Source organism: Puma concolor, chromosome D2, assembly GCF_028749965.1.
Source record: "Puma concolor isolate L17-30 chromosome D2, mPumCon1.1.hap2, whole genome shotgun sequence".
NCBI classification, from domain to species: domain Eukaryota; kingdom Metazoa; phylum Chordata; class Mammalia; order Carnivora; family Felidae; genus Puma; species Puma concolor.
Genome location: NC_141677.1, coordinates 56,248,655 through 56,275,364, shown reverse-complemented (window position 1 = coordinate 56,275,364; position 26,710 = coordinate 56,248,655). Strand labels below are relative to the sequence as shown.

At 38.6% G+C, this 26,710-nt stretch overlaps 1 protein-coding gene across 5 annotated transcripts in view; it reads right to left on the bottom strand.

Annotated features, from left to right (window-relative positions):
• CC2D2B (coiled-coil and C2 domain containing 2B) overlaps positions 1–26,710 on the bottom strand; it is a 98,615-nt gene that overhangs the window by 38,662 nt on the left and 33,243 nt on the right. For all 5 annotated transcript variants that reach the window (XM_025917801.2, XM_086680494.1, XM_086680493.1 and 2 more), the window contains 5 exons: positions 19,771–19,948; positions 17,054–17,204; positions 15,836–15,983; positions 8,871–9,009; positions 7,510–7,713 (listed from right to left, as the gene is read on the bottom strand). In XM_025917801.2, the coding sequence (XP_025773586.2) occupies positions 7,510–7,713; positions 8,871–9,009; positions 15,836–15,983; positions 17,054–17,204; positions 19,771–19,948 (820 nt within the window). The remainder of the gene's footprint in view (positions 1–7,509; positions 7,714–8,870; positions 9,010–15,835; positions 15,984–17,053; positions 17,205–19,770; positions 19,949–26,710) is intronic.

Below are 26,710 nucleotides of genomic sequence, written 5' to 3'. Positions count from 1 at the left end.
CAAATTCCTAAACACCCACATACTTCCAAAACTCAATCAGGAGGAAATAGAAAGCTTGAACAGACCCATAACCAGCGAAGAAATTGAATCAGTCATCAAAAATCTCCCAACAAGCAAGAGTCCTGGACCAGATGGCTTCCCAGGTTCTACCAGACGTTTAAAGCAGAGATAATACCTATCCTTCTCAAGCTATTCCAAAAAATAGAAAGGGAAGGAAAACTTCCAGACTCATTCTATGAAGCCAGTATTACTTTGATTCCTAAACCAGACAGAGACCCATTAAAAAAAGAGAACTACAGACCAATATCCCTGATGAATATGGATGCAAAAATTCTCAATAAGATACTAGCAAATCGATACAGCATATAAATAGATACAGCATATAAAAAGAATTATTCACCATGATCAAGTGGGATTCATTCCTGGGATGCAGGGCTGGTTCAACATTCGCAAATCAATCAATGTGATACATCACATTAATAAAAGAAAAGATAAGAACCATATGATCCTGTCAATCGATGCAGAAAAGGCATTTGACAAAATTCAGCAACCTTTCTTAACAAAAACCCTCGAGAAAGTCGGGATAGAAGGAACATACTTAAACATCATAAAAGCCATTTATGAAAAGCCCACACCTAACATCACCCTCAATGGGGAAAAACTGAGAGCTTTCCCCCTGAGATCAGGAACACGACAGGGATGTCCACTCTCACCGCTGTTGTTTAACATAGTGTTGGAAGTTCTAGCATCAGCAATCAGACAACAAAAGGAAATCAAAGGCATCAAAATTGGCAAAGATGAAGTCAAGCTTGCTTTCACTTTTTGCAGATGACATGATATTATACATGGAAAATCCGATAGACTCCACCAAAAGTCTGCTAGAACTGATACATGAATTTAGCAAAGTTGCAGGATACAAAATCAATGTACAGAAATCAGTTGCATTCTTATACACTAATAATGAAGCAACAGAAAGACAAATAAAGAAACTGATCCCATTCACAATTGCACCAAGAAGCATAAAATACCTAGGGATAAATTTAAACAAAGATGTAAAAGATCTGTATGCTGAAAACTATAGAAAGCTTATGAAGGAAATTGAAGAAGATATAAAGAAATGGAAAAACATTCCGTGCTCATGGATTGGAAGAATAAATATTGTCAGAATGTCAGTACTACCCAAAGCTATCTACACATTCAATGCAATCCCAATCAAAATTAAACCAGCATTCTTCTCAAAACTAGAACAAGCAATCTTAAAATTCATATGGAACCACAAAAGGCCCCGAATAGCCAAAGTAATTTTGAAGAAGACGACCAAAGCAGGAGGCATCACAATCCCAGACTTTAGCCTCTACTACAAAGCTGTCATCATCAACACAGCATGGTATTGGCACAAAAACAGACACATAGACCAATGGAATAGAATAGAAACCCCAGAACTAGACCCACAAACGTATGGCCAACTAATCTTTGACAAAGCAGGAAAGAACATCCAATGGAAAAAAGATAGTTTCTTTAACAAATGGTGCTGGGAGAACTGGACAGCAACATGCAGAAGATTGAAACTAGACCACTTTATTACACCATTCACAAAAATAAACTCAAAATTGATAAAGGACCTGAATGTGAGACAGGAAACCATCAAAACCCTAGAGGAGAAAGCAGGAAAAGACCTCTCTGACCTCAGTCGTAGCAATTTCTTACTTGACACATCCCCAAAGACAAGGGAATTAAAAGCAAAAATGAACTACTGGGACCTTATGAAGATAAAAAGCTTCTGCACAGCAAAGGAAACAACCAACAAAACTAAAAGGCAATCAACGGAATGGGAAAAGATATTTGCCATTGACGTATCGGACAAAGGGCTAGTATCCAAAATCTATAAAGAGCTCACCAAACTCCACACCCAAAAAACAAATAACCCAGTGAAGAAATGGGTAGAAAACATGAATAGACACTTCCCTAAAGAAGACATCCAGATGGCCAACAGGCACATGAAAAGATGCTCAACATCGCTCATCAGGCAAATACAAATCAAAACCACACTCAGATGTCACCTCATGCCAGTCAGAGTGGCCAAAATGAACAAATCAGGAGACTACAGATGCTGGAGAGGATGTGGAGAAATGGGAGCCCTCTTGCACTGTTGGTGGGAATGCAAACTGGTGCAGCCACTCTGGAAAACAGTGTGGAGGTTCCTCAAAAAATTAAAAATAGACCTACCCAATGACCCAGCAGTAGCACTGCTAGGAATTTACCCAAGGGATACAGGAGTACTGATGCATAGGGGCAGTTGTACCCCAATGTTTATAGCAGCACTCTCAACAATAGCCAAATTATGGAAAGAGCCTAAATGTTCATCAACTGATGAATGGATAAAGAAATTGTGGTTTATATACACAATGGAGTACTACGTGGCAATGAGAAAGAATGAAATATGGCCCTTTGTAGCAATGTGGATAGAACTGGAGAGTGTGATGCTAAGTGAAATAAGCCATACAGAGAAAGACAGATACCATATATTTTCACTCTTATGTGGATCCTGAGAAACTTAACAGAAACCCATGGGGGAGGGGAAGGAAAAAAAAAAAAAGAGGTTAGAGTGGGAGAGAGAGCCAAAGCATAAGAGACTCTTAAAAACTGAGAACAAGCTGAGGGTTGATGGGGGGTGGGAGGGAGAGGAGGGTGGGTGATGGGTATTGAGGAGGGCACCTTTTGGGATGAGCCCTGGGTGTTGTATGGAAACCAATTTGACAATAAATTTCATATATTGAAAAAAAGTTAATGATAACTTTAATTTTACATCCAACAGTTGGTATAAGACTGTCAGGCTGTGTCATCTATATAATTTAGAATAAATCTGCATCTGTTATATCTGCATTTGTGGGATACATCCTTAATGCACATGGAAATTGTTTTACATTATGGATATCACCAAACTCTACCCAAAAATAATGAAGTAGATACTTTATAACTTTCAGCTATATTACAATGAACATTCTTTTATCTGAAAGTAACTTATTTGTTCTTCCAATTTTCTGCAAGAAATCTTGAATTTAATTCTGTTGGTCAGTAACTTTTACTTAAAAATATATAAATATTTCATATCACTTCGTTCTTTAAAGTATTAATTTATAAGAGTTACTTAAATATTATATCTAGATATTAATTTTTGTTATATGTGTTATAAACATATTTTCTTAATCTGTAGGGTTTTAATCTTAGTATCAAATTTATTAAGCTTTTCCTTTTTAATTTATACTTTTTGTGTTTTAAGAAATACTTTCTTACCCCAAGATTAAGATATTCAGTTAAGTTTTGCTTTTCACATTTTCCTTTTTATGAAGTTTTTTATTTTAATTCCAGTATAGGTAACATAATTCACGTGTAATCTTCATTACACATGGTATGTATTCCTTTTGTGAGATTTGAATTTGACTTTACTTCTTTCTACAGAGATGACCAGAACCACTTAACAGATAGTCCATTTTTTTCCAACTGATTTGTGACGATACCTCTGCCAAACATAGAAGTTTCCACACATGCATGATAAGTCTGTTTGGAGGCCCTCTGCTCTATTTCACTGGTTTGGGATTGTATTACTACGTTTTCACGTTAATTTGGGGAGGACCAGCATCCTACAATGTGGGCATCTTACAACTTCCTATCAGTGAACACTTACTCAGATTTTTTTTACATCATTCAAAATGTTTTATAATTGTCTCCACTAAGTTTTTGAACATCTTTTTGTTAAATATACTCCTGAGTATCTTAGAGTTTTTATTGTCATTGAAGGGGTATCTTCATTAAGTTACATTTTTAGTAGGTTTTTACTGATGTATAGAATGCTATTTATTTTTGTCTTTATTTTCTCAGATTTTTCAAACCTACAGAAAATTACCAAGAATGTTAAAATCCATATACCCATTTTCTTGATTAAGTAATTACAGTTGATCCTTGAACAACATGGCTTTGAACTGTGCAGGCACACTTAGATACAGATTTTTTTTGCAGTATGGTACTGAAAATATATTTTTTCTTCATTACGATTTTCTTAATAACATTTTCTTTTCTCTCTAGCTTACTTTATGGAATACAGCATATAATAATGTAACATACAAAATATGTGTTAATCAATGCTTTATGTTATTGGTAACACATCTAGTCCACAACAGGCTATTAGTTCAGTCTGAGGGGAGTCAAAAGTTATACACAAACTTTCAACTGCTCAGGGTTCGACGCTCCTAACCCCCAAGTTGTTACAGGATCAACTGTGTACTTTGCCACATCTGCTTAATCTCTTTTATTATTTTTATTATTTTGGCTAAAATATCTCAAAGTAAATTATAGATACCATGATACCTCATTCCTAAATAAATACTTCAGCATGAATCTTCAAAAAACTAAGGACTAACAACCACGATGCCATAATCTCAGACAACAAAATTAACAATTTCCCAGTATTATTTAATACTCATCCCATAGTCAAATTTCACCAATTGCCATTTTTCCCCCTCAAAATCTAGATCTAATTACAGATCATGTTGCCTGTGGTTGTCCCTTTAGTCTCTTTTAATCTAGAATACTCTGCCTTTTTAAAGAGATTAAAACAGTTGTACCTGCCAGCCAGTTGTCCCACATTGCAAATTTGATTGTTTCAGTGGTGCCACTTAGCTTGTTTCTCTAGTCCTCCTATCTCTTGTAAACAAATTCATCTAAAGTCCTAATTGGAATCAGATTACACATATTTGGCAAGGATACTTCATTATAATGTTGTGTATTTTATACTGTATCATGTAAGGGCCAGTAATATCTGGCTGTCCTTTATTAGTGTATCAGTTTTCTATTGCTGCTGTAACAAATTATCACAGATTAAGTGGCTTCCAACAACAGAAACTTATCCTCTCACAGTTTTGTAGGTGTGAGGTTCTAGTTCTCTGCCCCAGGTCTCTGCCCCAAGTCTCACAAGGTGTAGGCCAGCCAGGTTCTTATTGGGAAGCTCCAGAAGGATCTGTTTCCGAGCTCACTGACACTGTTGGCAGAATCCAGGACCCTGCAGCTATGGGACTGAGGTCTGATTCCCTTGCTGCTGTCAGCTGGGGCCCCCTCTTAGCTTCCAGGGACCCGTCTCCAGTCTTTACAGGTAGGTGGGTCTCTAAATCTCAGAGCCAGCAACCACATGTTGAATCCTTCTCTTGACAAATCTCTGATTTCTCTTGCTGCTGTTTTTCCTCCCAGCTGGAAAAATTTCTCTGCTTTTAAAGGCTCATATAATTAGATTAGGTCCACCCAGGTAATCCAGGATAATCTCCCTGTTTTAAACAACGTAACAGAACATATTCACAGGTTCTGGGGATTAGGGAGTGGACATCCTTAGGGAGTCATTATTCTGTCTACCACAATTAATAAGATTAAGTTGGATCACTGAGTCGAGATGGTGACAACTAGATTTCTTCATTGTAGAGGCACAATGTTCTTTTTGTTCTAACAAAATTGTTATTCATTTTAAAATATGGATATTATATTCAACAAATTTATTATTTTTGATAGTTTGTTGTAGATTCTCTTATGTTTTCCATGAAGACAAATGTATTTTCTGTAAACAAAGGCAGTTTGTCTTTTCTAATTCTAATTTCCTTCTTTCCTTTCTTCTTTTTGTCTTAATGTATTGGCTCTTACTGGTAGAGATAATAGTGGCCATCCTTATGTTGTTCAGATTAATGGGAAAATTGATGTCTATCCACTGAGTATAATATTTGTCTAAGAGCCTATGAGGAAACTGATTTCTGGTCATGATCCTTACACCAACTCAGTTTCAGAACCACACAGACAGTAGGGTCACTGAATCATACTCACGGGACCGATTATAAGGAACAGGTTTTTTCCAGAATGCTAGAAAGCTGGAGACAGAGAATTTGTTCAGGGACACTTAGGTACTGGCTCTATTTCTTTTCTTGAAGGATAATATGGCCTTGACTTGGGTTCAAGAGCTAGAAGAGTCCAAAGTTTATAAACATTCCTTAAATGGAAGTGCATTTACCATATAAGTATTAATTCTCCTAGAGTAGTTATGTAAATTTTGCCTATTGTGTACAGGGGATTTTTGTTTGATTGATTTGTTTGTTTCATTTTGTTTTGTTAACTCTGGCAAAACCTTACTCTGTGTGGACATGTCACAAGAAGCTTAATCCCCATTAGGGTTCCAAAGCCCAGGAAAAACCAGCATCAAAATTTGTTGCAGGTGTCCTGTCCTATGTTCTGCTCTGCTTCTGTATGTTTCTGCATCCCTGGCTGATTACATCTGAAACTCAATCTAATCATCCAGTGGGTGTGTAGGTGGTGCCTTCTCATCTCCCAACCTCTCCCTATAACTTGAGTTTTAAATGTAATGAGTCTTGTATATATTTGTTTGCATATACTCTAAATTAGGGTATAAAAGCTAAAGGATGGCTAAGTGGCAGCAACAAAAACAAACATACAGAATTCTTTACATTATTTTTTTTAATGTGTAATTATTTTTGAGAGAGAGAGAGAGAGAGAGAGAGAGACAGAGTGCAGGTAACACAGAATCTAAAGCAGGCTTCAGGCTCTGAGCTGTCAGCACAGACCCAGTCGTGGGGCTTGAACTCACGAACTGTGAGATCTTGACCTGAGCCAAAGTCGTATGCTTAATCAACTGAGCCACCCAGGCACCCCTACATTATTATTTTTTATTTTTTATTTTATTTTTTTGAAGAATTTTTATTTTTATTTTTTATTTTTTTAACGTTTATTTATTTTTGAGGCAGAGAGAGACAGAGCATGAACGGGGGAGGAGCAGAGAGAGAGGGAGACACAGAATCGGAACCAGGCTCCAGGCTCTGGGCCATCAGCCCAGAGCCCGACGCGGGGCTCGAACTCACGGACTGTGAGATCGTGACCTGAGCTGAAGTTGGACGCTTAACCGACTGAGCCACCCAGGCGCCCCCCTACATTATTATTATTATTTTTTTAATTAATTAATTAATTTTTTTTTTTAATTTTTTTTTTCAACGTTCATTTATTTTTGGGACAGAGAGAGACAGAGCATGAACGGGCGAGGGGCAGAGAGAGAGGGAGACACAGAATCGGAAACAGGCTCCAGGCTCCGAGCCATCAGCCCAGAGCCTGACGCGGGGCTCGAACTCACGGACCGCGAGATAGTGACCTGGCTGAAGTCGGACGCTTAACCGACTGTGCCACCCAGGCGCCCCCTTACATTATTTTTTAAAACAAGTTTTACTATATTTAATATTAAGTGGTGTACTGCAATTTCCTTTCAGCCCAGGACAAAAACAAATATCAAAGAATTTATTCATTTTTTTTCATTGATTGATAATAACCAAAGTGAAATTAAAAAACCTATTTTAACCTACTTTTAAAGTAAACGTATTTTACTAGTTAAAAAAAAGAGAAAATAAGATAGATTTAAAGCAGCAAAAATATTAATCTATCACACAATGTCATATTCAAATAGAAACCATGTACCTGGAAGACTAAATCTGGAATCTCTTTATCATAGAGAGGCATTTGCTGCAGAAGGAAAACATCTAATTGACCTGCATTTCTAAGTTGCAATAGCTGGAAACGTTTACTCTTTTCCATTTCCTCTTCAGAGACAAAGTTAAATTCATCTTGCATCTGTTCAAGACGAAAATACTTTGGAATGTCCTGTCCTTTATGTTTCATGTACTATAAAACATAAATAATGTAAAGTCTTTACTGAAAATATTAATTTTTTTGAATTCAAGAATTATTTCAAAACACTGTTTCTCCCTCCCCCCGCCCAACTGTGAGATGTGAGAGTTTCCATATATGTAGGAAATGGAGCAATGAATCTATACAAGAGATAGAATCTGGGGGAAAAAAAAGAAAGAAAGAAAAGGAAAAACAGAATCCAGCATATATGGCTTCCCAACCTTTTCCTGGTCGTGACTTGAGCGAAAAATGAAAATATTTGTATTGCGCACTGGGTTAAAAGAAGAGACTATTTATATCTGGTTGCCATAACTGTTGAGAAAGGATCAAAATTTCTGTACACCTGTAACCAACTGAGCACGTTAGTTGGGGAGCTCCGATCTAGGGAAGCTTAACTGCAACGATCTGTGCATTGTTTTAGCCTATAAATGCACATGTGAATACACGGTTCATGTAAAGAAGAGAGCTAGCTGCCAAAGATTTATTCGCTGTAGTTCTACAAGGAAAAATAAAACACAGAATGAATAACTACAGTAAAAGGCAGAATGATATCAGAGCCATAGAAGTTATAAAAAGAAAAAAAAAGTTAACAGGAGCGAAAAGAACGAAGGGCCCGTATCTAACTGAGGTTATCAAGGAAACCTTCACCAGACTTGCATGGTAGGTGAGACAGTCACCATGGATGCCCTTCTGGGCAGAGGGAATGACATGCATAAAGGTATGAAGAATGCATGTTTGAGGCACACAGAGCAGTTCAGATGGCTATAAGAAAGAGAAGTGAACAGATAATGGAGCCTTTGAGGGAAAGAATGTGTCTATAAATCATCTTTATACCTCTGGCATCTATAATACCACTGGTCCTCAGTAGTTACATAAGAGATGTTAGCTTGAAGGTTAGCCTGTAGGGTGTACTGCAGGCTGCTAAGGAAGGGCAGAGTACCAACCATCAGGTCTCCACTAGCAATTATTTCAGTTGCTAAATTTCTAATCGCCTTTACAGTACTGTAAACTGGTTGAAAGTTATATGTCCCCAGAATTATCTTTACATGCCTCGTGGTGCCTAGAAAAATATACAGCAAACTTTGAAGTATGAGGGAGGAGAGCTTACAAAATAGAATATATTTGTAGTATTGATATTTGCTATAACTTACCATGACAAACTCCATTAAATCAGAATATTCTGGATTATTTGGATCAATTTTTACTTCGTTTGCCCATTCAAAAAGCTTCCGTGCATTAATGAGCCATGGAATTCCAGGAACGCCTCTTGCATCTACATTCCTTAACACACTAACATAGAGAAAAGTATTTGGTGACTTTGCATACGGTATGCAGGTTGTGTGTCTGTTATGCTGGGTAAAACCTACCCATTCCAGGTAGTTAAAGATGAAAGCTATCCTTCCCCTGCATTTAAGGATAAAACAGAAGATTTGGGTGTGATATCTCTCCTGGTTCTTCGCACATTCTAACTTGTATCATAGCTTGTTGATCAATGTGTCTACCACCTTCCTTAAGAGACAATAAGCTTCTTAACAGTAACGGCTATAAATATCCATCTTTGCCATCTCCACCCTGTGTAGTAGCTAAAACACAGTAGATGCCCAAGTGAATAGTGCTTACTGAATGTACTTTGTAAACCCTGAGGAAAGTAACTTGTTAAATATTTTCTTTCTATAGGACGCACAATATTGAAATTTAATCAAGATGTTAGCTTTAGCAAAATTAATAAAGTCCACAATATAAACAGAATCTTTAGGCTCTATCTTTACAATTGAAACATACTATAGAGTAATACTGGGACATATTCTGCCAGAAGACTATCTTTGCTCATATGAGGCCATCTGGAGAAGTTGGAGAGCTATAGGAATCTAGACTCATAATTCATTCTTGGTGGCCTCAGCTATAGGCTAAGTGCAAAAGAAATTCAACCCCAAACAGTAAGGATTTCTTTGGAGCCATCAATTATCTGTTATTTCATCTCTCTCTTCATAGATAATTTGCCTCATCATGTGTAATTAGAGGGATTTGTACCAGAAAATCTCTAAGATCCTTTCCATAAAGTAACTCAAGAAACGCTCCAGTCCATAAACTGGGAGTCCAGAAATACAGTTCTAACTCAGATTAAATAATGTCTTAATCCAAACAGGGACACTATCTTATATTGTCTACTTTCCATCAGCTTCTATTCATATTTCTCTGATGAATCTTTAGAAGCTATTGCTAACTAAGCCAATGCCTGGTTTGATAGGATGTAAACACAATTACAAATAGGTGAAGTATGAGTATTCTTCCTTTCTTTAATTCCTATTTCTGTCCTTGTATTTGAACTGTTTTGATATCTTTGTCACAAGAGATCTCTAGGGCCTAATACCCCTGACGTTATCATGTAGGAAACTTCCTTCTCACAGGAAATTTTCCTTCTCCTAGGAAGAGCCCTAGCCTAGGTCACAAAGCCCGAGGCAAAGCTTACATGTTATAGATTAAGGAGAGAAACTTACCCATGATTTCTGCCTCATGGACAGTAATAAAGACCTCAGAACATCTCCTACCTTTGCTACAGTGATTCTTCCCGTTACCTCATAGGTGTTCAGCTGTGGCCTACGGCAAAATCCCTGTCACCTGTATTTCCTTCTCCACAACCAAATGCCAAGCAAGTAACACAATTCAGTGGCATTAAGTATATTCACAGTGTTGTACAACCACCGTCACTATCTCGTTCCAGAACTTTTATCATTCCAAACAGAAACTCTGTTAAACAGCAACTCAACAACTCCCCATTCCTCCCTCCCTTCAACTGCTGGCTTTTGTCTCTATGAATTAAGCCAAAAAAAATAAAAAAAATTAAAAAAAGGTAAAGTTATTAAGGGAGAAAAGACAGACTGTCTACAAAACACCAACACGGCAGACTTTTAAACAGGAATAATAAATCCCAGAAAATTATGCAATTCTAGCTTCAAAGTGTCAATGGAAAATAAAATAAAAATCAACCTCAGATTTTACACCCAAACTATTATTCAAGAATGAGGACAAGGGGGGCACCTGGGTGGCTCCGTTGGTTAAGTGTTAGACTCTTGATTTTGGCTTGGGTCATGATCTCACGGTCATGAGACTCAGCCCTGCACTGGGCTTTGCACCGAGCAGGGAGCCTGCTTAAGATTCTCCCTCTGCCCTCTCCCCTGCTCTCTCTCTCTCTCAAAGAAGTAGGAGGAGTAAATAAATATATACAATAACTAAACAAATTTGCTATCCACAGAAAGTGAGTGGAAGAATCATTAAAGGAGCAAATTTTCAGTAAGAAAAGTAAATGTAGAATGAAAGTGTGAAAGATAAACAGGTGCAAATACAAAAGTCAATCATGTCAGAAAAGTAAATTAACTAATGAGCATAAGAAAAACTGTTTCATATTTTAAAAATGTGTTAAACCAAAACTCTAGACAACAATCACTGAGATTAGAGAGATGTGCTCAGTGTGGTATTAAAACATGCCAAGATTTTCTTTTCGTTCACTGCTTCATCTCCAGCTCATTGATGAATGAATGAATGAGTAAATCAGAGAATAAATGAAGCCTTTATTTTGGATCTCCTTTGGTTCCACGCTCTGACTCTCACAAGTCAGCCTTGCTTTTTGGAGCACCCATCCTAGGTTTCTGGAACGCCTTCTCAGCACCAGTCCTTGAGCACCCACAACTGTAGAGGAGAGTTCTCGAACCAATCACGCTGATCACAGAGGCCCCAGCTATAAAGTTTTACTTCAAGTTAACTACTTTAGAGAGCACTCTGGACTTTGAAACCTTCTCTTGCAATTCACTTCCTGTTGAAATCTGTCATCTGTCCTGATCTTTCACAGAACTGCTTTCAATCTTTTGTAAATTTGAGTTCCCAAGTAAAGGAACTGCTACCTGCAGCATCGCAGATGCCATCAGAGAAAAAGCTTCCAGAAGCGAAATGATATGGACAGGCCAATGAATACGGCCAGAAGGTCACTGGTAGCATTCAGGAATAAATTGGTTAAGTTAGAGAGGGAATATGTGAATAAAAAGTGGAGGCAAAGTACAAAGTTGAGTAGACCACACAAATGAGGACTTGGACAGGAAAAATGGTCAAGACAGGTCTTCAGAGTTTAATCAAATGCCTGGGTTTTTCTTTGTTTTAAAACAAAGAAGGCTTCTTGGATACCAAAGACTAACAGCTTAGGGAAATGGAATAGTTAAAGATAATGTAAGAAAAAGGGATATAAATACATCATCAGGATCCTAAAGGAGACAAAGTTCCAAATTACCTGTATAAAAGCTTCAGAGTAAGGAGAACAAACATTTGACTCCAAGAAAAAAAGCAAGGAATAGTATGATGAGGCAAAGATTGGAAATAGCTGCAGTGGGGACTATGCTAGGGAAAAACTAAGAAATAAAAACAAATAATGGTTCAGAGTATTAAAAGGTTACTCACTAGCTCCAAATGAATTACCTTTATTAATTTTCCATTTTTCTCTAAAATGCCCTTACTCAGGTCTCTAAGGAGATGACCTTGTGTACTTAGCAAAACAAGGACATCATTAAAATTTTGTTTCTGTCTACATAGTTATTTCTGTCTCCTCTGATTTGAAGAGATATTTCCTCTTCTCTGAAGCCATAGCTATTCACTTGCATTCTGGTTCAACATCTTCTTTCCGTGAAGGATCGCATACTCTTTCTAGTACATTCTGGCTCTTTCTCTATGGATTTCATCATTTGTTCTAGGAAGATAAAGATTGCCCCGACTTTCAAGAAACCTATACTTTGATTCTATTGTCTCTCTTATTTTCAGCCTCTTCTTAAAACTTCTTGACCTCAGTTTCCTCAATATCAATTGCTGAGTGCTACTGACACTTTGTTTTTTTTCTCTAAAACTATTGCCAAGGAAAGCATTTTTGAACTCTTACTGTCACTCTGGCCATATCTCACTGGTTTTATACACAGTGATCTCATTGTTATTTTTAAAATAGTCTCTAATTTCAGTCTTGATTTCCTGTTTAACCCAAGTTATTTATAGCAATGTTTTAAATTTTAAAAATTATTTTATTTTAAAAATAGACTCTTTAGAGTTTTAGGTTCAGAGCAAGACTGATCAGAAAGTGCACAGTTTCTATGTATCTCCTACCCCCGCTCCCACCCCCCAAAAAATGCCACCTCCTCTACTATCAACATTCTTTAACAATGTATAATTTAGTACATTCATCACAATAAAAGACTTGCATTTGTTACAATCAATGGTCGACACATCATTATCCCTCCAAATCCACAGTTTACATTACGGTTTATTTTTGGTGTTATACATTCCATTCCATAGGTTTTGACAAACATGTAATGACAGGTATCTACAATGATAATATCATATAGATAGTAGTTTCACTGCCCTAAAAATCCTGTGTGTCCTGCCTATTCATCCCTGCCTCCTCCTAATGTCTGGCAACCACTGATTTTTTTTTGTCTCCACAGTTCTGACTTTTCCATAATGTCATATAGTTGGATATATAACTACGTCCTTTAAAAATATGTGTTTAGAGGTGCCTGGGTGGTTCAGTTGGTTGAGCGACCAACTCTTGATTTCAGCTCAGGTCATGATCTATAGTTCGTGAATCTGAGCCCTGCGTCAGGCTCTGCACTGACAGCACAGAGCCTGCTTGGGATTCTCTCTTTCTCCCTGTCTCTCTGCCTCTCTCCTGCTTGTGTGTGCTCTCTCTCTCTCAAAATAAATACATAAACTTAAAAAAACACATAAAAATTCCATACTATTAAAAAATAATAACAAATATATGTTTTGATGGGGAGGGGAAAGACCATTTTTTTGTTATCATCATTCATTAATTTTTAAATGATGGAAACCACTTGCCCCTTACATTTACTATTTTATTTAAATGTAGCAAACATATAAACCAGTATTATCATTTTTACAGAATTTTACTGTACTTAATTCTAGCAATCCTTTTTGTGGTATAATCTAGAAATCAATCCCAATTTCTCTAAGAAGTCCTAGGACATAGGGGCATCTGGCTGGCTCAGTTGGTTAAGCGTCCAGCTCTTGATTTCAGCTCAGGTCATGATCTTATAGTTCGAGGGATCAAGCCCCATGTTAGGCTCTGTGTTGACAGCATGGGGCCTGCTTCGGATTCTCTCTCTCCCTCTCTCTCTGCCCCTACCCTGCACTCTCATGCTCACTCTTTCTGTCTCTCTCACTCTCTCTCAAAATAAATAAACTTAAAAAAAATAAATAAAGAAGTCCTGGGACATGAATAAGATTTCTAGGATTTTTCTTCTAGCAAACTGATAATGCATAAATGATTCTTTCATAATCCAAAATGTTTGGGAGATATAAAAGCTTCACAAATAAAATCCTTGGGAGTACTTGGTCCCTGCCTGCAAGAGCTATGGAACCGTCTCTGTCATCATCCATGTAGCTATTAACCTAAGCATTAAAAAAAATTTTTTTTCAACGTTTATTTATTATTTTTGGGACAGAGAGAGACAGAGCATGAATGGGGGAGGGGCAGAGAGAGAGGGAGACACAGAATCGGAAACAGGCTCCAGGCTCCGAGCCATCAGCCCAGAGCCTGACGCAGGGCTCGAACTCACGGAGCGCGAGATCGTGACTTGGCTGAAGTCGGACGCTTAACCGACTGCGCCACCCAGGCGCCCCTGACCTAAGCATTAAAGAGATACAGTCACTTACATGTAAATGCAAATAAAAATAAATAGTCCAAATAAACTGACCTGCTCTTACCACTGCTGGAGTTTTTTCCCCTTTTACAGATATAGATTCTGTGTGATGCTTTGCTGAAGATTGGTATTATTTCATAAAAGTTTATTACCTGCATGCAGAAGAATGAAACTAGACCACTTTATTACACCATTCACAAAAATAAACTCAAAATGGATGAAGGACCTGAATGTGAGACAGGAAACCATCAAAACCCTAGAGGAGAAAGCAGGAAAAGACCTCTCTGACCTCAGCCGCAGCAATTTCTTACTTGACACATCTCCAAAGGCAAGGGAATTAAAAGCAAGAATGAACTATTAGGACCTCACCAAGATAAAAAGCTTCTTCACTGCAAAGGAAACAATTAACAAAACTAAAAGGCAACCGATGGAATAGGAAAAGATATTTGCAAATGACATATTGGATAAAGGGCTAGTATCCAAAATCTATAAAGAACTCACCAAACTCCACACCCGAAAAACAAATAATCCAGTGAATAAATGGGCAGAAGACGTGAATAGACACTTTTCTAAAGAAGACATCCAGATGGCCAACAGGCACATGAAAAGATGCTCAATATCACTCCTCACCAGGGAAATACAAATCAAAACCACACTGAGATACCACCTCACACTGGTCAGAGTGGCTAAAATGAACAAATCAGGAGACTATAGATGCTGGAGAGGATGTGGAGAAACGGGAACCCTCTTGCACTGTTGGTGGGAATGCAAACTGGTGCAGCCGCTCTGGAAAACAGTGTGGAGGTTCCTCAAAAAATTAAAAATAGACCTACCCTATGACCCAGCAATAGCACTGCTAGGAATTTACCCAAGGGATACAGGAGTGCTAATGCATAGGGGCACTTGTACCCCAATGTTTATAGCAGCACTTTCAACAACGGCCAAATTATGGAAAGAGCCTCAATGTCCATCAACTGACGAATGGATAAAGAAGATGTGATTTATTTATACAATGGAATACTACTCGGCAATGAGAAAGAATGAAATCTGGCCATTTGTAGCAACGTGGATGGAACTGGAGAGTGTTATGCTAAGTGAAATAAGTCAGGCAGAGAAAGACAGATACCATATATTTTCACTCCTATGTGGATCCTGAGAAACTTAACAGAAAACCAGGGTGGAGGGGGAGAAAAAAAGTTACAGAGAGGGAAGGAGGCAAACCATAAGAGACTCTTAAATACTGAGAGCAAACTGAGGGTCGATGGGGGTGGGGGAGAGGGAAAAGCAGGTGATGGGCACTGAGGAGGGCACCTGTTGGGAGGAGCACTGGGTGTTGTATGGAAACCAATTTGACAATAAATTACATATTGAAAAATAATAATTAAAAAATAAATAAATAAAATAAAATAAAATAAGTTTATTACCTGCAGTAAGCAGATCTTAAGGACTGCGACTTGGGTGTCAGAGGAATACCATTTTCGTCTAAAGCCCATGATAGACAGTAGCTAAGTTTTCCTGATGTCAAAAGACAAAGTTCTTCAGCTGCATTTCCCTCAAGAATAAAAGGCACATCTGTATATAAAAAGCATTAAAAACATGCAATTTAAATAAAGCACAGAGTTTAACACATTGTAGATGTTTTCCCCTGACTTTTACCTGTGGAACCCAAGGCTGTTCTGTGGTGACCCCAGGCTCTAATTTTAGAGCTCTCCCTCATTTCCCATCTAAGGTACCTCAAGGCAGACGACTTCAAACAGACTACAAAAGAGAGAGGAAAACCTAGGGTTGAACGTCTCTACTGCCTTCTCCTTACAACCAGAACGTTTCTTAACCATTCTTTCTGGAAGTGGCTTCCAGAAGGAAAGGACACTGGCAGCAGGTCAAGCGCCAAACCAGCTACTACTCTGTCCTTTTTCCCTACATTCCCGAGTCTTCTCCCTCTACCCATTTTCTTTCTCAGTCTCCAGGGGGCTTAACAATACATCCCTTCTCTCCTTTTCTCTCTTTCTCTCCTTCCTTCTCTCTCCCTTCCCTATTCAGTTCAAAGACAAATCAACACGTTCTGGAGCTTCTTTAGGCTTCACTGAAGGAGAGGTAGAAGCAGAACAGTCTCTCCACTCAGGATCAGACTCCTGTTCCACAGAGCACCGTGCTCCTATTTCAGATAATTTAGGAAAAGCACAGGTGCTGATTCCAAATTTTATTTTTTTTTAATTTTTTTTTTCAACGTTTATTTATTTTTGGGACAGAGAGAGACAGAGCATGAACGGGGGAGGGGCAGAGAGAGAGGGAGACACAGAATCAGAAACAGGCTCCAGGCTCTGAGCCATCAGCCCAGAGCCTGACGCGGGGCTTGAACTCCCGGACCGCGAGATCGTGACCTGGCTGAAGTCGGATGCTTAACTGACTGCGCCACCCAGGCGCCCCACTGATTCCAAATTTTAGATTTCCCAAAGATCTGATGATTCAAGACAAAGTGTAAAAAATCTTGGTTTAACATCTGAAAGGAGAGTTTAACACACTTCAAACCTGATACCGTAAACATAGCATTCTTTACTCACTTAAATGATCCAGGGTCGCGTGGGATACAGAGTTCAAAAAGAGAATAGAGGTGGGGGAGGGGACGTTTTAAATACACTTACTGCTTCCTACTTCTCCATATGCAGGTGTGACCAGCTCATCAGAGCTAAACTCTACATATTCCAAAACAGTTTTGCTTTTCACCTCTGTGTTGTTAGGTAAAGGTAAATACAGTTTTGCCAGTAAGCTTGTCCTTTGACTTACTTCATAAACCTAAATATAAAAGAAACAGTTGATAGCTCACTGGAAGCACCAAATAAATAAATAAATAAATAAATAGCGAAAAGCTAAAATAAGAATCTTCACTAACACATTTTTATTCTTTTTTAAAAATACTAGAATATAAAATAGGTATAGCATTTCATCCACATGATTATAAGAAAAGGAAATAATCATATGTCCTTAAAAATACAATGCCTTTTAGTGGTTTCAAAGAAAATGAATTGAATAAAAGGATTACAAATATAGTTCTGAGCATATGGGTACATATAACACAATACCTGAATAACTTGCTTTTGGATAGCACTTTTAAAGTTCTTTATCTCATTTAAACCTGATAAAAATTATAGGAAATAAGCATTATTCTTCCAATTTTATAAATGAAGAAACTGAGTCTCTATATGAAACTACATTAGTTTTTATTATAAATGATAGAAACCCAGGTTGAATTGCTCAACAAAAGGGGAGATCCATTGGTTCATGGAGTCCAAGGACAAGTTAAATGAGCTACAGGAGGTACGGGAGGGAGAAAGAGTCCCAGAAGAACGAGTAGGGAGGTGCTGAGTAGACAGTTCCATACTAAACCCGGGACTTCTGATTCTGCGTGCTGTTCTATACTACAATCCCATCACTGCCATAACTACAAACCTAATGGGTTTTTTAGAAAAATCTTATTTTGACTTATCCTGTGTTGTCAGTGTTTGGGGAAACAGTGATAGGTGCTCAAAGAAGAAGGAAATCAAGGAGGGAGAAAATGCTTCCTGAAAGATAAGAACGTGTCAATCAAAAGGATGGGTGGTTAACCAGAAAAGTAGAGAAAAAGGAGAGTCAAAGAGGCAAATGTTTTCTCCGGTCATCTTAGCACTGTCCTTGTAAGAGTGAATATAAGTCAGCACACTAGTCCCTTGACAAAGGCATCCCTAATGTAGAAAAGTTTATAGGGGTGTAGTTAATGGACTTATAGGATTCAGGTCTATGAGAGAAATTTCTTATTGCAACTCAGTAAATTGGCTACCTGAAGAGAGGTGATGCACTGATAACTATATTCAAATGTAAAATTGGCATTTTGATTTTACACATCAGTCTTGTGTTTCGTTTAGGGGATATAGACGTATTCTCACGGGACTGTCAAATTCAGGTTCTGAGACTGCAGGGCTGGAGACCAGATCCTGGGTAGTAACTGTAAAGGTAGAGAGTTCCACCTCTGTGAAGTCTCCTGGTAGAGCCTTGTCCCCTGATGGCAGCTCTCTGGACCACTGCGTGGCTGGGATGGAGTGTCAAGAATGAAAATGGGCCTTGTGAGTAGAAGAACTAGAATGTTCAGAAGCTCAGAGGTAGGAAATGGCAAGGATGTATGGGGAAAAAACCAAGCAGTTCAGTTTGACTAAGGTGAGAAAGGAATAAAGAGGAACGGCAAGGAGTTCCTAAATTCAAAATGTAGGTTAGCATCTGTTAGGCTATCTAAATAAATAGATTTATTTTACAATTTTTGCAGTAGCTCATGGTGCACTTTATTCCTAGCTAGATTCCCTTCCTTCCCTGCCTCTTAGTTTGTTAAGATCATGTTCTAAGTGGTAGTATGATGATGAAGGATTCAAAATACGCATTTGTCTACTTGGGTGGGGGCAAGTTTTAAACTTAGATTATTGTATCACAATTTATTTTAAGTACAACAGGAAAGTATAGTCAGTATATATCTTAGCATGTTTTTAAAATAGGAATTTCAACAGAGGTGCATTTTAAGATGATAGAAACTTGTCAAGTTTAGATAAACAAAATGAAGGTAGCCTCTGAGCAGAGAGAGAAAAAATTATTTTAGGTATTGTAAACATACCTCTGATTTAGATTTATAATTCTTTCCTCACTCCTCAAACCTCAGCCCATGCTCACATACACAAATCTTTATTCCCTCCTAACTTTCCTTTCAAGTCTAGTTGCAAGTTTAACCCCCATAATAGCCAACACTTCCTATCTAGACTCCTTTACTGTCTTTAATTTTTCTCCATTGTCCTATTTTCTTCTTCCTTTAGTGCAGGGGTTCTGATGATGGGGCCTTTGGACAGCAATTAGGAGTCTGTTATATGTATGTTCTTTCATCAGCTTCTTAAAGGGATCCAAAACATAAACAAACAGACAAATAAATAACATACATACATACATACTTACAAATTCAGCAAGAGACTGAAATCATCAAGTCAGGGTTGGGACTATTTGGAGAAATCAAACAGCACTTACAAAAGCTATGTTACTCATTTTAGTTTAAATAATTGCCTTACACCTTGCTAGCAAGTGAACAGTAATGCTGCACATCCAGGGTTGGTAGGAATTTCAGCAGGAGAGAATGGAAGTATTTAGAACAACCACAAATCAAATAATTTATACTGTAGTATAAAAGACTATTGCTGAATTACAAATACATTATTTATAAATGACTTGCCTACCCATATAGATTGATCATCTCTAAACAGAAATTACTTGTCACATATAACAGTAGCTACCAAGAAATATAAAAGTATGTATGACATAAAATAAGATACAGAAGTAAATGACAATGGCATACCTCCAAGCAAATTGTTTCTGGCCAACATATTATCTGAATATTGAAAATTTGCTGAAACATGACTTTAAAATCAAACTGTAGGGGAGATACGCAAGTGCAAGAAACTTGTTTATCGTTGGATAATATTTTAATAAAATATTTAAGCTTCTGAATTTTGGCTCTCCTCTTTTGTTCATGCCTAAAAATTAAATAAATATTTAAAGGATCCTTGAAAAGCAAGACAGGTACAAAATATTGTTCTTTTCAAAATGTACCTAAGCATGTTAAAGTATGACCTTTTTGGAAACCATTTAATGCTATCTTTGAGCCAAATAATGATTGCCTATGTGTGGATAATAGCCTCTCCTACTCAAATATTTTTTTTAAAGATATTTACTTAAAAATAAAGAAAGAAGTAAAGTCAAGGTACTATATATCACTCTGCTATTTATTTTACTAAACTGTAACTTAGACTTCTAAGAGGAGAAAACTGAGGGACTTAGGAATGGGGGGAGGAGCTTGAATTAAAAACTCAAAAATATTTTCTAACTTCTAGAAGAAAGACACACTTTTAAAAGAAATACACCATGTTTTCAATAACCTCAGTGAGGTGGCTCTAAGTCAACAGAGTTGCTATGTCCTCTTAAAGGTCTTTATAAACCCCTTTAGGCTTTAGGCTGCACACTCTTTTTTCTCTAGGACGTTCTTTCTCTAAGCCCAAAGACCAGAGAGGCAAGCCAGATTCCCTGGGGCTTCTATGAAACACTTGCTGGGAAATCAAACTGATCCCTTAAGTGATATGAAACTCCTAAAGAGAATCTTCCGGCCACTCATTCATTTGTTCATTCAACCAACATTTATTGAATTATCTTCTCAGCTGCAAGGCAACTGACCTAATGATGTTTAGGGCTTCTCTTTTTCAGAAGGGAGAAGACTGGTTGGAAGATAAGCTCTGGGATGAAACATAATATGCCCTTCTGTTCTCCACCGTAATCGTCCTAGGGGCCCAGCATCTCCCGGCCTCCATATCTGCCCATGTTCTCTGTAACCTTTTCAGAGGTTCAGGAGACAAAAGATTACTTATTTTTCTTATCTCCCTGTTGGCCTCTTCTAAGCATCTTACCAATTACTTTTTACTTTTTACAAATTACTTTTTAATGTTGCCCTCTGAAAGTAGTTTTAACAATGAGCTCATGAACTGATTATGAAAATCCATTAATTCAGGATTATATTTATCTTTGGGAAATCTTGCCTTTTTTGTCACCTATAAACTCTTTATAATTCTTCTTTAATCCTTGTATTCCTTTCATCTCTATCCCTGACACCGGTATGTTCTTCTTTTCTAGAGAATCAATCCTTATTCAACTGGACATTTTAAGGGAATAATGACAGCAGTGCCCCATAATAGCATTGGCTTTGAAAAGACAGAACATGTCCCATTTCCTTTTGCCTTGATTTCCACTAAGTTTTAGCCTAGGTTTTCCAGCACATATATCTTCTTCCTTCTCTTCCCACTCTTTACTTCTAACTTCTATTTTGTGGCTCTTGTTCTCTCATCCTCATTTAGATGGTCCTTTTGTATGCCTGTCTTACATAATAATTATCTCAGGCCCTCTTTGGAAGTAGGTGCAGAACAAATAAAGCATTGCCTCACTGCTGCACTTTGCTAGTCAGAAAGAGGGTAGTGGTAATTGTGCCTTTGTGTCTGCTACTCTTTATGTTCATTTCAAATGTAATCATCCATCCATTCATTTCATAAGTATAATTATTTATCGGGCATCTACTACCCTCCAACGCTGTATTAAATGATGCACATTCACACAATACTCAAAGATGAATTGGTACAAAGTGTCCCATGGGGCAGAGATGTTGAAAAGTTGGACCTAGTTCAATGTCCCAAGATGCCATATCCATCTCCTTTAAAGGAGATGAGGTCCATGGGCTTAGAGATGGGAGAAATGGGAATCTGTATGAGATCTGTTTTTGCATGAATGTCCTAGGAATAGGGAGAAAACACAGCTCAAGGAAAAAAACCACAACTGGAAAGGAAAGAAGTTTGTATAAAGCAGAAAATTTTCCTCCAGATACAGAATACTTATGGAAGCAAGAGGTGGGCAACCACATACTCTTATTTTCTGCAGTGGCTATCTATACCTGAACAAAAATTAGTACCATAGCAAAACAAAAAACAATCACCAAACCAAACTGGTTTATGTCCTACCTGAGTCATGAATTAGGTGACCCTGGGCAACTTGCCCTTCATAAGCATAAATTCCCCCAAATCTACGATGGGGATAATACCACAGAGATATGGTTGCAGTTAAATGTGCAAATGTATTTAAAACCTTAGTAAAGTGCCTGGCATCTGGTATTCACTCTAATACTATTAGTCTAATACTATTATTAAAACAATACAACAGGAGAGAGGGAAGATGGCGGCGTAGGAGGACGCTGGGCTCACCGCGCGTCCTGCTGGTCACTTAGATTCCACCTACACCTGCCTAAATAACCCAGAAAACCGCCAGAGGATTAGCAGAACGGAGTCGCCGGAGCCAAGCGCAGACGAGAGGCCCACGGAAGAGGGTAGGAAGGGCGGCGAGGCGGTGCGCGCTCCACGGACTGGCGGGAGGGAGCCGGGGCGGAGGGGCGGCTCGCCGGCCAAGCAGAGCCCCCGAGTCTGGCTTGCAAAAAGCGGAGGGGCCTGACGGACTGTGTTCCGACAGCAAGCGCGACTTAGCGTCTGGGAGGTCATAAGTTAACAGCTCTGCTCAGAAAGCGGGAAGGCTGGAGGACAAAGGGAAGGAGAGCTGCTGAGCCCCCGGACGACAGAGCTCAGTTTCGTGGGGAACAAAGGCGCTGGCCAGCGCCATCTCCCCCGCCCATCCCCCAGCCAAAATCCCAAAGAGAACCAGTTCCTGCCAGGGAACTTGCTCGCTCCGCGCAAACACCCAACTCTGCGCTTCTGTGGAGCCAAACCTCCGGCAGTGGATCTGACTCCCTCCTGCTGCCACAGGGCCCCTCCTGAAGTGGATCACCTAAGGAGAAGCAAGCTAAGCCTGCCCCTCCTGCCCCTGTGCACCTTGCCTACCCACCCCAGCTAAGACGCCAGATCCCCAGCATCACAAGCCTGGCAGTGTGCAAGTAGCCCAGACAGGCCACCCCACCCCACAGTGAATCCCGCCCCTAGGAGAGGGGAAGAGAAGGCACGCACCAGTCTGACTGTGGCCCCAGCGGTGGGCTGGGGGCAGACATCAGGTCTGACTGCGGCTCCGCCCACCAACTCCAGTTATACACCACAGCACAGGGGAAGTGCCCTGCAGGTCCTCACCACGCCAGGGACTATCCAAAATGACCAAGCGGAAGAATTCCCCTCAGAAGAATCTCCAGGAAATAACAACAGCTAATGAGCTGATCAAAAAGGATTTAAATAATATAACAGAAAGTGAATTTAGAATAATAGTCATAAAATTAATCGCTGGGCTTGAAAACAGTATAGCTGACAGCAGAGAATCTCTTGCTACAGAGATCAAGGGACTAAGGAACAGTCATGAGGAGCTGAAAAACGCTTTAAACGAAATGCATAACAAAATGGAAACCACCACGGCTCGGATTGAAGAGGCAGAGGAGAGAATAGGTGAACTAGAAGATAAAGTTATGGAAAAAGAGGAAGCTGAGAAAAAGAGAGATAAAAAAATCCAGGAGTATGAGCGGAAAATTAGAGAACTAAGTGATACACTAAAAAGAAATAATATACGCATAATTGGTATCCCAGAGGAGGAAGAGAGAGGGAAAGGTGCTGAAGGGGTACTTGAAGAAATAATGGCTGAGAACTTCCCTGAACTGGGGAAGGAAAAAGGCATTGAAATCCAAGAGGCACAGAGAACTCCCTTCAGACGTAACTTGAATCGATCTTCTGCACGACATATCATAGTGAAACTGGCAAAATACAAGGATAAAGAGAAAATTCTGAAAGCAGCCAGGGGTAAACGTGCCCTCACATATAAAGGGAGACCTATAAGACTCGTGACTGATCTCTCTTTTGAAACTTGGCAGGCCAGAAAGAATTGGCACGAGATTTTCAGTGTGCTAGACAGAAAAAATATGCAGCCGAGAATCCTTTATCCAGCAAGTCTGTCATTTAGAATAGAAGGAGAGATAAAGGTCTTCCCAAACAAACAAAAACTGAAGGAATTTGTCACCACTAAACCAGCCCTCCAAGAGATCCTAAGGGGGACCCTGTGAGACAAAGTACCAGAGACATCACTACAAGCATAAAACATACAGACATCACAATGACTCTAAACCCATATCTTTCTATAATAACACTGAATGTAAATGGATTAAATGCGCCAACCAAAAGACATAGGGTATCAGAATGGATAAAAAAACAAGACCCATCTATTTGCTGTCTACAAGAGACTCATTTTAGACCTGAGGACACCTTTAGATTGAGAGTGAGGGGATGGAGAACTATTTATCATGCTACTGGAAGCCAAAAGAAAGCTGGAGTAGCCATACTTCTATCAGACAAACTAGACTTTAAATTAAAGGCTGTAACAAGAGATGAAGAAGGACATTATATAATAGTGACAGGGTCTATCCATCAGGAAGAGCTAACAATTATAAATGTCTATGCGCCGAATACCGGAGCCCCCAAATATATAAAACAATTACTCATAAACATAAGCAACCTTATTGATAAGAATGTGGTAATTGCAGGGGACTTTAACACTCCACTTACAGAAATGGATAGATCATCTAGACACACGGTCAATAAAGAAACAAGGGCCCTGAATGAGACATTGGATCAGATGGACTTGACAGATATATTTAGAACTCTGCATCCCAAAGCAACAGAATATACTTTCTTCTCGAGTGCACATGGAACATTCTCCAAGATAGATCAAATACTGGGTCACAAAACAGCCCTTCATAAGTTTACAAGAATTGAAATCATACCATGCATACTTTCAGAACACAATGCTATGAAGCTTGAAATCAACCACAGGAAAAAGTCTGGAAAACCTCCCAAAGCATGGAGGTTAAAGAACACCCTACTAACGAATGAGTGGGTCAACCAGGCAATTAGAGAAGAAATTAAAAAATATATGGAAACAAACGAAAATGAAAATACAACAATCCAAACGCTTTGGGACGCAGCGAAGGCAGTCCTGAGAGGAAAATACATTGCAATCCAGGCCTATCTCAAGAAACAAGAAAAATCCCAAATACAAAATCTAACAGCACACCTAAAGGAAATAGAAGCAGAACAGCAAAGGCAGCCTAAACCCAGCAGAAGAAGAGAAATAATAAAGATCAGAGCAGAAATAAACAATATAGAATCTAAAAAAACTGTAGAGCAGATCAACGAAACCAAGAGTTGGTTTTTTGAAAAAATAAACAAAATTGACAAACCTCTAGCCAGGCTTCTCAAAAAGAAAAGGGAGATGACCCAAATAGATAAAATCATGAATGAAAATGGAATGATTACAACCAATCCCTCAGAGATACAAACAATTATCAGGGAATACTATGAAAAATTATATGCCAACAAATTGGACAACCTGGAAGAAATGGACAAATTCCTGAACACCCACACTCTTCCAAAACTCAATCAGGAGGAAATAGAAAGCTTGAACAGACCCATAACCAGCGAAGAAATTGAATCGGTTATCAAAAATCTCCCAACAAATAAGAGTCCAGGACCAGATGGCTTCCCAGGGGAGTTCTACCAGACGTTTAAAGCAGAGATAATACCTATCCTTCTCAAGCTATTCCAAAAAATAGAAAGGGAAGGAAAACTTCCAGACTCATTCTATGAAGCCAGTATTACTTTGATTCCTAAACCAGACAGAGACCCAGTAAAAAAAGAGAACTACAGGCCAATATCCCTGATGAATATGGATGCAAAAATTCTCAATAAGATACTAGCAAATCGAATTCAACGGCATATAAAAAGAATTATTCACCATGATCAAGTGGGATTCATTCCTGGGATGCAGGGCTGGTTCACCATTCGCAAATCAATCAACGTGATACATCACATTAACAAAAAAAAAGAGAAAAACCATATGATCCTGTCAATCGATGCAGAAAAGGCCTTTGACAAAATCCAGCACCCTTTCTTAATAAAAACCCTTGAGAAAGTCGGGATAGAAGGAACATACTTAAAGATCATAAAAGCCATTTATGAAAAGCCCACAGCTAACATCATCCTCAATGGGGAAAAACTGAGAGCTTTTTCCCTGAGATCAGGAACACGACAGGGATGCCCATTCTCACCACTGTTGTTTAACATAGTGCTGGAAGTTCTAGCATCAGCAATCAGACAACAAAAGGAAATCAAAGGCATCAAAATTGGCAAAGATGAAGTCAAGCTTTCACTTTTTGCAGATGACATGATATTATACATGGAAAATCCGATAGACTCCACCAAAAGTCTGCTAGAACTGATACATGAATTCAGCAAAGTTGCAGGATACAAAATCAATGTACAGAAATCAGTTGCATTCTTATACACTAACAATGAAGCAACAGAAAGACAAATAAAGAAACTGATCCCATTCACAATTGCACCAAGAAGCATAAAATACCTAGGAATAAATCTAACCAAAGATGTAAAGGATCTGTATGCTGAAAACTATAGAAAGCTTATGAAGGTAATTGAAGAAGATTTAAAGAAATGGAAAGACATTCCCTGCTCATGGATTGGAAGAATAAATATTGTCAAAATGTCAATACTACCCAAAGCTATCTACACATTCAATGCAATCCCAATCAAAATTGCACCAGCATTCTTCTCGAAACTAGAACAAGCAATCCTAAAATTCATATGGAACCACAAAAGGCCCCAGAATAGCCAAAGTAATTTTGAAGAAGACCAAAGCAGGAGGCATCACAATCCCAGACTTTAGCCTCTACTACAAAGCTGTCATCATCAAGACAGCATGGTATTGGCACA